Source organism: Anabrus simplex, chromosome 1 (assembly GCF_040414725.1).
Source record: "Anabrus simplex isolate iqAnaSimp1 chromosome 1, ASM4041472v1, whole genome shotgun sequence".
Classification (NCBI taxonomy): Eukaryota; Metazoa; Arthropoda; class Insecta; order Orthoptera; family Tettigoniidae; genus Anabrus; species Anabrus simplex.
Genome location: NC_090265.1, coordinates 22,722,934 through 22,737,610, shown reverse-complemented (window position 1 = coordinate 22,737,610; position 14,677 = coordinate 22,722,934). Strand labels below are relative to the sequence as shown.

General features: G+C 40.8%; 1 protein-coding gene across 1 annotated transcript in view; it reads right to left on the bottom strand.

Annotated features, from left to right (window-relative positions):
- Positions 1-14,677, bottom strand: part of LOC136859766 (dynactin subunit 6) — a 134,084-nt gene that overhangs the window by 20,654 nt on the left and 98,753 nt on the right. Inside the window, exons 3-4 of the mRNA XM_067138715.2 lie at positions 7,220-7,344; positions 4,277-4,418 (exon numbers count right to left, since the gene is read on the bottom strand). Of these exons, the coding sequence (XP_066994816.2) occupies positions 4,345-4,418; positions 7,220-7,344 (199 nt within the window). The 3' untranslated portion in view covers positions 4,277-4,344. The remainder of the gene's footprint in view (positions 1-4,276; positions 4,419-7,219; positions 7,345-14,677) is intronic.

The window sequence follows — 14,677 nt, the reverse complement described above, 5'->3', positions numbered from 1 at the left end:
AATATCTCAGATTAAATGACTTCTAAAATGCTTTAAATATCTCCTTGTTTGATGAAGATATACTTCAAATTAGTGATATCTAATTTCTGTTCTAAGTAATCCTTGTTAATTTTCGATTCAATCCTAGACTACCGACAGCTATTCTTTTCCTTCTCCTTTCAATTAATGTGCTTGATAATCTTGTTACATATACGAAAATTGGCGTAATATTTCTGTATTACTAATCGTTATGAAATCTTCTTTCCAAAACAAGCTCCTTTTCTTTGCGTGCTAATCCCCTCATATAACTTCGTCTTGATGCTCAACGTAATATTTGATTGTTCACTGAGCCGGTTTAACAATTTAAAAGTTCTGCACTTTTCTCAATCACGTCAATTTGGATTCCGTAGGTCTGAACATTTTTACTTCCCGATCATGGCTTACTTGGTTCGATACGTCTGTATTTTCTTATAACATATTCACGGCCTATTTAATTCCATATGTCTGTATTTTCTTATAACATATCCTTCTACTGCATAATTTCTGACATTTTATCGCAATTCATGGTAAAAGTTACTATTCTAACACCTTGTTTCGACGTAATCAGGGCAATGAAATGGTACATTTTCTTCCCTACTCCAGATAAATAAATGTACTGCTCGCAGTATATTTATTTCCATTTCATTTCTTTATATAAATGGAACTTTTCATTGATCTGTTTGAATGACTCCGTTATTTATGATTTGAACATTGTACTTTATACTCTATTCATGATCTTTTTCATAATATAATTTCATACTGGATTCATTGTATACATTTCTGTATGTTCCTGTCGGATTTTCAACTACATAAGCGTTGTTACGTAGCACTTTCTTTATAACGTAAGGACCATCAAATAGGTGAACAAACTTTGAAAATATCCGCCCTGAAACATTAGAATTTGGTGCTTTCTTAATAATTACCATATCATTATTTTTAAAAGGTGGATGGAATCTTTTGTTTTGAACTCTTTTCTGTCGTGTACCAGCCTGTTCTCTAAGTCTGGCATTAACCATCTGGTTGATTTCTACACTGCTGGGTCTTGATTGATCGTTTTCCCCTAAAATATTATCCCATGGTCTCTTTGGTTGTTCGTTTAAATGTTCAACACTAGGTATCTGATTTAGGAATCTCAATGGATGAAGCTGTACGCATAAACAGGCTTCAGTGGTGGGGTCATGTGAGGCGAATGGAGGAGGATAGGTTACCTAGGAGAATAATGGACTCTGTTATGGAGGGTAAGAGAAGTAGAGGGAGACCAAGACGACGTGATCTTGCCTGGGTTTGCTAGGTGTGGAATTGTGTTGCCAGACTAGCTTACTCAGGCAGGCAATCTGGGACATGGTTAATGTTGCATAACCCCAGCGGGTGCGCAATATTTTCAAGTCAAGTGCTTATCAGCATCTGTCGTTCATTGTCATTTAATTTTTCCCCTATCAGTGGCGCATTTCATTTTAGTTTGTCTTATTGTATTTAACTTTGCCATTATACAGTATTTTACCAATTTAATTTTGCCTGATTGTAAAATACGTGTGCCGTCACTGCCGTAGTGCCATGGCCATTGGATCTCCGGTAAGGAGTTGTGCATGGCCATTTATCAGCATCTGTTGTTCATATCATTTTAGTTTAAATCTGGCTATAGGCTGGACATTGTTATTTTTCTCATTTATCAGATCAAATGGGTATTTGTTTACTGTAGATCTGGAGAAAAAATAATAAAGTCACAAAAACTAATATTACAATCTAGAATATACAACTTCAAGCAAACACACACTATAGTAATTGAATAATGTTCAGCATCTGAAGAAAAGCACTCAGCATCACAATCTTCATCTGCTGCATTGGTTGACTCATCAGCCAAGTCTGCAGAACTACCATCAATGCTTTACAATTCTATAAGGAAGAAAAGAAGAGAGTTATACAAAGCATCAAAAGGACTGATGAGGCCGCAGGTAGAAGCGAGAAGGCAGTGTAAAAAAGCAGATCTCTGGTTTCTGAACCAAGACGAATCACAATCCTTTCGAGTTCCTGTTCCATTAATGAGTCAGAGTCCATTCTGTACTTCATTGTATTCCATGAAGGTTACACATACAATACCTTGTCGAGGCAAATCTTCTTGGCACATGCTCAAAGTTTACCTGGAGTTTACCCTGATCTAGTTTCTCACACTGCTAGTCTTGTCACTTCTACCAACAGCCTTAGTTTCAGTCCATTTCAAGGGTTTGGTAACCTCCTTTTCTTCTTTACAGAATTATAAATCATTGTACAATCGCTCTGTTCTAAGAGCAGATTACTTCATACGATTTCACTGGAGGCATTTCCATTCAATAGAGTGTTACAGTTCCACTAAACAACAGAGAAACAAACCAAAAAGTACAACAAATCTCTAGACAGTTTTTCACTACACATGCCCAACATCAATACTATTGCGAAGAGTGTTCCTTGAAGACGTGAGTGTACCAATCTAACTGAGGTAAAAGAATGTGTCACTGTTTAGAGCAAGGAGTATCTGTCTGTGCTGCCAGTAATCACTCATCGGTGAGGTGACAGAATGCATCACTCTGTTCAGAGAGAGTAGTTTCTGTCACAGCCACCAGTAATCACTCATCAGCCGATTAATACTGTACCGGTTGGTACACCTATACGCCGCACATTTGAATTTTCCGCATTAAGTAATCCCCTACAGGAGAAACTCTGAACTTTAAAATCTGAATCAACTCAACAGTTTCTCAGAAGATGTCACTACCATAAATTGTGTAATTTTGAAGTTTTCTGAACTGTGTCAATTTCGAAGTGTTTTGTTTGCTATCTAGAAAGAAGTGTGGACATTCTCTTCTAGATGTCACTGCCTAAAAACTATGATTGTGTACCCTGGTGCGAAGTGAATGAACTGTGTTTGAAGAAATTTCGTATTCATAAGTTGTTGTCTTTACTAAATTTTGTTCTTTCTTTTGTTGGGTTGGCAATATTGATCTCTTCTTCCGCCAGTTTTGAATTCAGCCAATCCCTATTTCATAAATTAATTTTCCACCAATCCTAGGTTTCTTCTTCAAGTTTGTATGTAACTTTTCCAGTCACCAATAAAGGAAAGGGGGCGGGGTTGTTTTATTCACGAAAGGTCTCGAACCCTCCACGAGGGTATAAAACTGCTAATTTTCATGTCTCCTCGCGACTTCATCAGCATCTTGCTTAGTGTGTGAACATGTAGCGGGAGGCGGGAAGCGCCTCTTTTCTTCAGTCTACTACTCTTCAACAAGGTAATGGCCGTTTAACATCTTTATTTCTTGCTAGCTCAGCAGTTTAACCTGCGGGGCAGGTCCGAAACCTTTAACATGTAACCTATATCTTAAATCATGTAAACCTTTTCTGTCTTTGAAAGACTTTATATATCTTTAACTGTAATTTGGGGATAGAGAGTGCTTTTCCCTCTCGAGCTCCCCTTCATTTTGCTCTTGAGGTGACTACGTTTTCATAACCGATTTTCTTCTCTTCTTAATGCAGTAAAGTTTTCTTATTCGAGTCACCTCCCTAGTGTGGGAATAGCCCCTGTGTAATAGGCCTAGTGCCTCTTAGGTTTTAAGAAGTGTCATTCAGGAGTGCAAGTATTCGCCTCCATTCATTTGGTATTTTGGGCCATTTAATTAACCTGTTCTTTTTCGGCTAAGGCCCAGTAGTTTGCGTACAAGATACCCCTGTTTAATTTTTGTGATGCCTCGATGGCAAGAGTAATGTAAAGCCTGTCGTGGCCTTGAATAGGCTTGAATAATGGAGAGCAGTTCGGCTCTTTTCTCTCTATAGTAAGGGCAAGTGCTCTTTGATTCAGGGGATTTCTGCCCCAGGTAATAGGTGGTATGTTTGTAAAGTTGAGCTAGGATCTCATGACGTTTGCCCCTAGGGCTTTAAAACCAAAATTGGTAAAATTCAGGGCTGGTAGCCCAAGAGTGTAAAATCCCTAAAATTGGGATACTTCTAGTCTTGCTGCTAATTTTGTCACTGTACCTGATTGTCATTTATTGACTTCTTGTTAAACATTCAAAATTCTATGTGAATATTGTCAAGTTTGCTAATTTCGAAAATATAACCTTTATTTAAATTTTAATTATTCTTTTCGGCCTTGTACCTAGACCCATTCCAGCCCGCACCTTCTTTCACCTCTGCTGTTCCACAGATAACTCGGAACAAATACCATCTCACCATTCTGGAGAAAAACACTATATGCACTGAGTATTGTGCAGTAGACTTTGAACACTGTACTTACAGGAGTATGGTCTGCCTACTACCTCCACATACACTGACGATCACACACTACTGAGTTTGGGGAAGCAACTATGGGCACGTCCCCACGCATGCTGCGCCCACAATACAATTGTTGGTCAGCTCCACTTCACGTCCAAGAAAGCCTGGAACAGAAAACAAATGTTAAGGGCTGTTTACATAGAAGATCTATACTAAATGATATTCTGATCTGAAAACTGGTGGGGAAAATCAATGATAAAGGGCTGGTTCTGTTGACAGACTGCATGCAAAGTGGGAAGTAAACACCCTGACCTACAGTAGTAGTGATATTGGGCCAGTGTTTTATGGTAAAACTGTCAGCTTGTTCAATCTGTCAAAACGAATTTATGATTAAATAAAATACCTGAGAAAGAAAACATATAGCAACAGATTATGCCTGATATAGCCTAGAAACAATTTAATTAAAATTCAAAAAAGAAACATCAGACTCTATAACTGTACTTTTATTCTTATTAATTGATTAATATTGTGAAGAAATGTAAATAATTCTAATATGAAATGTTATAACAAGTTATATTAACAATTAACAAGCTGCAAATTGCTTGTTACCTCCAGTGACTACATTCCCTTGGTCCGGTCGTGGTTCCTATGTAGCGGGGAGAAAGAATTGTAGACAATAACTCTGTTCAGTGGAGAGGGGAGGGGAATCAATCAATCAATCAATCAATCAATCAATCAATCAATCAATCAATACTGATCTGCATTTAGGGCAGTCGCCCAGGTGGCAGATTCCCTATCTGTTGCTTTCCTAGCCTTTTCCGAAATGATTTCAAAGAAATTGGAAATTTATTGAACATCTCCCTTGGTAAGTTATTCCAATCCCTAACTCCCCTTCCTATAAATGAATATTTGCCCCAGTTTGTCCTCTTGAATTCCAACTTTATCTTCATATTGTGATCTTTCCTACTTTTATAGACGCCATTCAAACCTATTCGTCTACTAATGTCATTCCACGCCATCTCTCCGCTGACAGCTCGGAACATACCACTTAGTCGAGCAGCTCTTCTTCTTTCTCTCAATTCTTCCCAACCCAAACATTGCAACATTTTTGTAAGGCTACTCTTTGGTCGCAAATCACCCAGAACAAATCGAGCTGCTTTTCTTTGGATTTTTTCCAGTTCTTGAATCAGGTAATCCTGGTGAGGGTCCCATACACTGGAAACATACTCTAGTTGGGGTCTTACCAGAGACTTATATGCACTCTCCTTTACATCCTTACTACAACCCCTAAACACCCTCATAACCATGTGCAGAGATCGGTACCCTTTATTTACAATCCCATTTATGTGATTACCCCAGTGAAGATCTTTCCTTATATTAACACCTAGATACTTACAATGATCCCCAAAAGGAACTTTCACCCCATCAACGCAGTAATTAAAACTGAGAGGACTTTTCCTACTTGTAAAACTCACAACATGACTTTTAGCCCCGTTTATCAACATACCATTGCCTGCTGTCCATCTCACAATATTTTCGAGGTCACGTTGCAGTTGCTCACAATCTTGTAACTTATTTATCACTCTATAGAGAATAACATCATCCGCAAAAAGCCTTACCTCCGATTCCACTCCTTTACTCATATCATTTATATATATAAGAAAACATAAAGGTCCGATAACACTGCCCTGAGGAACACCCCTCTCAACTATTACAGGGTCAGATAAAGCTTCACCTACTCTAACTCTCTGAGATCTATTTTCTAGATATATAGCAACCCATTCAGTCACTCTTTTGTCTAGTCCAATTGCACTCATTTTTGCCAGTAGTCTCCCATGATCCACCCTATCAAATGCTTTAGACATGTCAATCGCGATACAGTCCATTTGACCTCCAGAATCCAAGATATCTGCTATATCTTGCTGGAATCCTACAAGTTGAGCTTCAGTGGAATAACCTTTCCTAAAACCGAATTGCCTTCTATCGAACTAGTTATTAATTTCACAAACATGTCTAATATAATCAGAAAGAATGCCTTCCCAAAGCTTACATACAATGCATGTCAAACTTACTGGCCTGTAATTTTCAGCTTTATGTCTATCACCCTTTCCTTTATACACAGGGGCTACTATAGCAACTCTCCATTCATCTGGTATAGCTCCTTCAGCCAAACAATAATCAAATAAGTACTTCAGATATGGTACTATAACCCAACCCATTGTCTTTAGTATATCCCCAGAAATCTGATCAATTCCAGCCGCTTTTCTAGTTTTCAACTTTTGTATCTTATTGTAAATGTCATTGTTATCATACGTAAATTTTATTACTTCTTTGGCCTTAGTCTCTTCCTCTATCTCGACATTATCCTTGTAACCAACAATCTTTACATACTGCTGACTGAATACTTCTGCCTTTTGAAGATCCTCACATACACACTCCCCTTGTTCATTAATTATTCCTGGAATGTCCTTCTTGGAACCTGTTTCTGCCTTAAAATACCTATACATACCCTTCCATTTTTCACTAAAATTTGTATGACTGCCAATTATGCTTGCCATCATGTTATCCTTAGCTGCCTTCTTTGCTAGATTCAATTTTCTAGTAAGTTCCTTCAATTTCTCCTTACTTCCACAGCCATTTCTAACTCTATTTCTTTCCAGTCTGCACCTCCTTCTTAGTCTCTTTATTTCTCTATTATAATAAGGTGGGTCTTTACCATTCTTTACCACCTTTAAAGGTACAAACCTGTTTTCGCATTCCTCAACAATTTCTTCATCATCTTTTAATGTATTTTTGTGTATTAGGGAGTAAATGCAAGCTAATGATTTTGATGAAATGAAATTAAATTAAAGAGTATGTTACGAGACATTATTTTTTGTGGTAAATAATATCATACTAAAATGTCTCAAGTTCGATAGCACTGCCTGTACAGAAAGTATTCATCTAACCCAAGTGAGTGACTTACTTCCAGACTCCAAGATGTTGTTGTTCCCAATCTTCAGAGCCTCTGAATGACTGCCCCCTTTAAAAATATTGTTATTTCCAATGATGAGAACTTGCGCGTCGGAAGACTTCTCTCCAGGAGGCAGCCTGCAACGTAAACGATCAAAGCAAGTTGAAGAATATGTTAAAGGTTTGAATTTTAAAAAAGAAATCATCCTAATTAAGAGAATAATACTAAGTCATTATTACTATTAACAGTCACCCAACATAATTGTTATATACTGAAGTTATGTAGTCCATATCGCTTGCAAGGACTTTCTTTTTCTTTCCTGAAATCACAATTGCCACAACACAAGAGAAGATAATCCTACTACACATGCAATAATACGTAGGTGGATCAAAAGGTTAGTTGCACTAACGCGCCGCAGCAGCGCGCTGTGTGTCGCAAACGTGGAGAAAGGGACAGACACTCCCACACGTCTGTTAGGCAGGTCGCTGTGGTGTCTCGTCTAGTATTGTGTGAATAGCGGCGAAATGCAATGGCGTGTCAACTGGACGTTCACTCCAAATATGAGGTGCGTGCGACAATCCGATTCCTATGGGCCAAAAGGAAGAATTGCACGGATATTCATCGTGAAATTAGTGCTGTGTATGGGGAGCGGGCCATTTCCCGGCAAGGTATCGTAAAGTGGTGTCAGCAATTCGAAGCCAGACGCACGGATATCACGGACAACCATCGCGAAGGCAGGCCCGCAACGTCCAGGACCCGTGCAAAGTTCAACAGTGTGAATACGATCATTAGACAGAACCGGCGCATTAAAGTGAGAGAAATCGCGACGCAGCTGAATATGTCGTATGGCAGTGTGTTCGCTATTGTTCACGAGGACCTTGGATATCATAAGCTGTGCCAATGATGGGTCCCACGTCTTCTCACCAATGAGCACAAGGGACAACGTTTCCAATCCTCCCTGGCATTTTTGCAACGCTATGCCGCAGACGGCAATGAGTTTCTGCGGCGAATCGTCACAGGTGACGAAACGTGGGTCCACCACTTCACTCCCGAAACGAAGCGAAAATCAATGGAATGGGTGCACCCCTCATCACCACAACGAAGGAAGGCCAAGGTTCAATCAATCAAATATGTTATTTCACTCCCACTCCTCGGACGAGGAGCGGGCGGGCCGACAACTATACTAGTAGCTCTTTGGTCAAGTGAAAAGGAAAGAGCGTTATAGAAAAGCATACACAGAGGAGGTGTGTGTCGTACACACCATAAGAAGAGGAGAAAAATATTGAACTGGCGCGAGGACACCATGACAACAAGCCGGGACCCAGGGGAGGCCCGCAGAGAACCCCGCCCAAGCTGACCCCCACAATCGGGAGAGGAAAGGTCTGAAATTGTATTTTACGTAAGGCGTATGTCGGGCGCGCAATGCGAAAAAGAGAAAGTGTTACATCGAATTACAAAGTTTACAAACATTGAGGTGGTACTATGGTTGGATGGGGTGTGAAATGGGAGTAAGGAGGAAGGTAATGTTGGGAGAGGAGGTAATAAAGTGTCGTGGTGATATTAGTAATGGAGGTAGCAAGTAGTCGAAGAAGGTCCAAGATCGGGAGCGGCGGAAGGAAGAATTGTGGGGGTGGAATGGATGAATAGGCAGCTAGCGGAAGGGGGGGGCGGGTAAGATGGGGTGGAGATCAAGAGTGTTCCACTCGATGATGCCGACGACGGAGATGGACGCCGAAGGTGACCAGTTGATAGACGTCTGCATCACTGGGTAATTGGAGACGAACCATGAACGTCGGACCTCGGTCGTTATAAATACGGAAGACGCACTGAGCTGGGACCCCTGCTGTATGGAGTTCGTCCATGATGTCTTGTTCCGTGACGGCAGGGTCAACACCTCGGACCACGCAACTCGGCGACGGAAGTTGAGTGGAGGTCGTTGCGGTGGTGCTGGCCTGTCCTGAAGAGACTGATTGAGCCGTTCCTGTGGCAACCGTTGAGGCTGGCTCAATACAGGGCGGTATAGTAGGGAGGGAGACGGTGGTCGTGGATGGAATAGGAAAAGAATGGCTAGATGTAGTGGAAGGAGAAAAAGGTAAGGAAGTGACGGTCGAAGTGGTGAGGGAAACAGTAGTGATAGTAGTAGTGATGGACGAAGGCGGAGTCGGAAGCACTGCAGGGTGCACTCGGGGAGGGAAAGGGGAGTCAGAGCGCAGTTGTTGGAGAATGTACTCAGGAGTGGGGACCACTTTGTAAAGTTGTCTATCGATGTTGGCGCCACTGGTTAGGAAGGCTGGCACGTCGACGTCCGGGAAGAACTGGACCAAGACCTGTGTTGACAATGCATTAGTGGTGTGATCCAAAAGCCGTTCAGCATAATGGATAGGGAGAGAGTCGAGAAGCGTAGATTCGTCAATAGTGGTGTCCACACCAAGAATGAGATGGGTGGTGGGCATGATGAGTAGGGGGAGGCGACTGCCAACGAGGTGTCTGCCGTTTGATTATACTTGGGCCGACTGAGTAGCTGTTGAGAAGAGGGCCACCCAGCCGAAAAAATAGTGGACATGCGACGTACGATGAGGGATCGCCGAGGTTCAACGTTCAGCCGGTAAGGTTATGGCGACAGTGTTCTTTGACATGGAGAGTTTGCTGCACGTGGAATTCATGCCGAAAGGAACAACGATCAACGCGGCGTCGTATTGTCAAACGTTGCACCGGTTGCGTAAAGCGATTAAAGAGAAGCGCCGGGGGAAATTGAGCGCCGGTGGGATTTTGTTGCACGATAACGCAGTACCTCACAAGGCCCGCCAAACGAGAGAACTGCTGCAGCGTTTCAAGTGGGAGGTCTGGCAACATGCACCCTACAGTCCCGACCTAGCGCCATGTGACTTTCATCTGTTCGGTAAGCTCAAAACGGAGCTCGGTGGTCGACGTTTCCAGACCGATGAGAAGGTGAAGGCCGCTGTCTCCGAGTGGTTGCAGAACGCTGGAGGAAATTTCTATGCATCCGGCATCGACAAGTTGGTTGTGCGTTCGCAGAAATGTTTGGAGTCTCTTGGAAACTATGTGGAAAGTGACGTTACAGTGTAAGTCGTTATAGTCGTGTTGCTGTTGTATAGTTGGTGTAATAAATGGCCATAACTGTGCAACTTATTTTCTGATCTTTTTTTTGCTATTGGCTTTACGTCATACCGACACAGGCATGTCTTATGGCGACGATGGGACAGGAAAGGGATAGGAATTGGAAGGAAGTGGCCGTGGCCTTAATTAAGGCACAGCCCCAACATTTGCCTGGTGTGAAAATGGGAAACCATGGAAAAAGCATCTTCAGGGCTGCCGACAGTGGGTTTCGAACCTACTATCTCCCGAATACTGGATACTGGCCGCACTTAAGCGACTGCAGCTATCGAGCTCGGTATTTTCTGATCTGCCCTCGTATAAATAGTAATGTACCGAATGAATTGGTCTTGCAGTTAGGTTCGTATAGCCCTCAACATGGTTTTCCGTGGTTTAGCATTTTCATACCCCTTTGAGTAGGGGCGGTAGAATAACACCCACGGTATCCCCTGCCTGTCATAAGAGGAGACTTAATTTTTTAGTAGCTGATGTACCCATGGTTCGCTACGGAATTCTCAGAAAGACTGCCTTTGTCGTTTTCCCAACTGAAGTCAACATAGGTCATTACAATGACATCAGAAGGAATGTTGTGATTGAAAGTAATGCGCTTATATGAAATACTCGATCAAATGAAAAGACGCACATTTTCTCACTTTTAACGAACAGTCCAAAGTTCCAGAGCTGGAATGCTATGATGAACCCGTTTGTTTACGTACCAGTAGTATGAGTAAATTTATGAACCAGAGGAATGGCATGCTAACGAAGAGACAGATGTAACTCTCCAGCTCCTTTCCACCAATATTCAGGTGGGCTGTTATACCGGTACGCAGCAGTAATCCCATCTATCAGAGATGATTGACAGCAGAAGACACAAAGCACATCACAACAAACAATGGTCCATGTAATGTTATTGTTGATCAATTTTATGTGCTTTCTATGTTGTAGGCCTTCATATTTAGTTTTATTTCGACTCTGTGATATAAGGGGATCTAATGTAAAGTGAAACCTCCTTTCTTTCACGACTCCCTCTTGTCTTATTATTCAAGTGATTGTTCCTTTAAGGTGTTTTCCCATTTTTATAAAGATCTTCCATGAGTCCTGGCATTGCTTCCACTTGTGCCAGTTTCCTCACTTTCATCTATCCTATCCGACCTCCCTTAGACAACTCTTGTCCTTTTCTAACCCCGACAGTATTACGTACGGAGGCCTAGGGTGTCCATTTTCACGCCCTTCGTGGCCCCTGTCTTTCTTAGATCGACACCTTCGTTCTTAGAAGTGTCAGATCCCTTTCATTTTTTCTATCTCAATAGTGTTACATAGAGGATGACCGGAAATTGTATTCTCTACAACTTTGGATAGGCCCAGTAACACAGGTAATTAAAAATTAAATTTTAGGCGCTGCCCCTAAACTACCATTTCAACCAGGGTGAATAAAATTATTTATAGCGTAGACTGTAGTTCCTTATTGCCCGACTTTACATACAGTACCGATTTTCTTTAAATGGTGTTTGGGCGTTGATATGAACCTAGCAACAAAATTCCAAATTCATGAATATCTCTGTTATCATAACCGGTACGATAAAAATGTATGACATAAATGATCAGAAATTTAATACTATATAATTTTAGTTACGTACAGGGCCTTTTTGGGGAACCTCTTCGTGGGTACAACTCTCTAAAAAAATATTTAGACTTCAAATATGATTTTTTTCAGGTTAAGGAATTTTAAAAATATTATTTTTACTGTTCCCGCGCTAAATGACCTTAATTGAAAAGAAATTATCGCATATCGCCTTGTTATTTCGAGAATCGAAATCGAAAACATTCTTCCGGTTTGCTGGCAGCATGGATATACGGTATTCGTGCTTGTTCTTTCTTTGCTCACTTTGTAGCTGTTTTGTATATTGGTCCTAGTTCTAGTTACGTTTCATCTGGATTGCCCTCAATATAGAGTACTGTTGTTTGTTCCATTCTCAGCCGTAGTTTGTACTACTTCCTACGCGGCAATAGACATAACCTAGATCTGTCGACCACGAGGCGAGAATGAAAAGAATTTCAGAATATTTTTGTGTGCCTACCACCAAACGCAAAAATTGCCCAAGCAGTTCGTCAGTCCATGAAGCTGGAGTATCATCAAACTCAAGTGTGGAACTTGAAGTAACAGATGTGTCGACGAGTTCCATAACGGTCTGTAAAGTTTAAAGTGAATTTCAAAGTCTGTGGCCTAGTTGTTGGACTGTAGAACAAAAGAACTATTTTGTAAAGAAAAACGATTGGAAGTTTAGGTGTACAGTAGAATGTGGGTATGCGACTATCAAAAGAGTGCGTAAACTGTGAAATTGTGTCTTATGGAGAAAATCGTAAACAGAAGCTAACATCTCTCAGGAAAAAGATTTTTGACCACAAAGAAATTGCTGGACACAAAAGTGCTAATAAAATAACTGAAGAAGGAAAAAAACTTGAGACAGTATGTCTAAAGTCATTAGAGAGAGAAAAGGAAATTACTTGTAAAGTATTTCGTACTGCTTATGAGGTGGCAAAAAAGAACCAGTCTTTCTAAAATTTTGAAACTGAAATTGATTTTTTTTTTGCTAGTTGCTTTACGTCGCACCGACACAGATAGGTCTTTGGCGAAGATGGGACAGGAAAGGGCTAGGAGTGGGAAGGAAGCGGCCGTGGCCTTAATTAAGGTACAGCCCCAGCATTTGCCTGGTGTGAAAATGGGAAACCACGGAAAACCATTTTCAGAGCTGCCGACAGTGGGATTCGAACCTACTATCTCCCGAATACCGGATACTGGCCGCACTTAAGCGACTGCAGCTATCGAGCTCGGTGAGATTGATTTACAAGAATTGAACGGGATTGATATGGGGAGAATTTTGCATTCAAGTAATGCCTGTATAAATATAGTAAACTACATAGGCAGTGAAATGAGAACAAGATTGATAAAAAATGTGCTTGATTCACAGACAAGTTCTCTCTTATTCTTGATGAATCATCTACTCTAGTCAAAAGTCTGTTCTGATAGTATATGTTCGCACCTACATTGAAGAAATAAAAATGGCAGAACCGGTCAACCTTTTCATTGATTTAATTGATTAGATGACGTAACAGCAAATGGAATTTACAAAAGCTTGATGTCTTCTATAGGAGCACTAGGGTTCACAGAAGATTTTCTAAAGGAAAATTTAGTTTCACTGACGTGTGATGGTGCCGCAGTAATGTTCAGAGTACGGGGAGGAGTTTTTAAACATTCCAAAGACAGATTTCCTGCCATTGCTTTGTGGCATTGTGCTAGCCATAGACTGGAATTATCAGTACACGATGTTGTGAAAGAGGTTTCTGGCATCAATAGATTTAAGAGTTTTATGGGCAAATTATATGTTATGTATCATGCGTCTCCAAAGAATGCAAGGCAGCTACACTGGAGATGCAGATTTTAAAATTTGGAAGAATTATGTCCACAAGGTGGGTTGTATCCAGCTATAGAACTGTTTTGGCTGTTTGGCAGAATTTTGAAGCAATGGTACTTCATTTTGAAAGAGGTAAATCAGAAGATGGTTGTGACAGAAAGGAAAATGCACTTATGAAGTTCTTCACAGGAAAATAACATGTGGAATTAATTTTGAATCTGGGATTAATTTGCGATGCTTTGCAAGAACTGTCTGAACTAAGCTTAGATCTGCAGGAGAGAAATGATGATCTTTACAAAGCGCACAGCAAGACTGAGTGTCTTGTTGATTTTTGTGAGAAGAGGAAGTCTGTCCCAGGGCCTTCCTATCAGAAAGCTCTTGAGGCAGCTGCAAATCTACAGTTTAAGGGTATTCCATTGCATAAGAAAAACATAATTTATGATCCACCAATCTCCCCGAATGCTTTCTATGAACAACTTAAAACTTCTCTACAGAAAAGATTACTTTCCGAAGAAGACACTGAACTGTCAAGATGTGCAAGAGTTCTGGATTCTAAGAATTGGCCAGCAAACTCAAGAGAAAATATTCTGTATGGAGAAGCAGAAATAGGCACACTGGCAAGAAGATTCCAACTGAATGAAAGAGAAGCTGTTCGAGCCTTCAGAGATCATCTGAAATTCAGAGAAGTAATGCCCAGGGAACTTTCTCGGGTTCGGAGGACTCTCATCACAATAGCTATATCTTCAAATGAATGTGAAAGGGGATTTTCTCAGATGAACTTGATTGTGACTCCAGAAAGTTCATCTTTGTCAGTGAAAACCATTACCTCATTACTATTTATAAGAATTGTTGGACCTCCTTTGACGGTATTTGATCCAACGAAGTATGTCAAAACTTGGTTGTTACAAGGTCGTCATTCAGCCATGGATACAAAAAGCAAGAC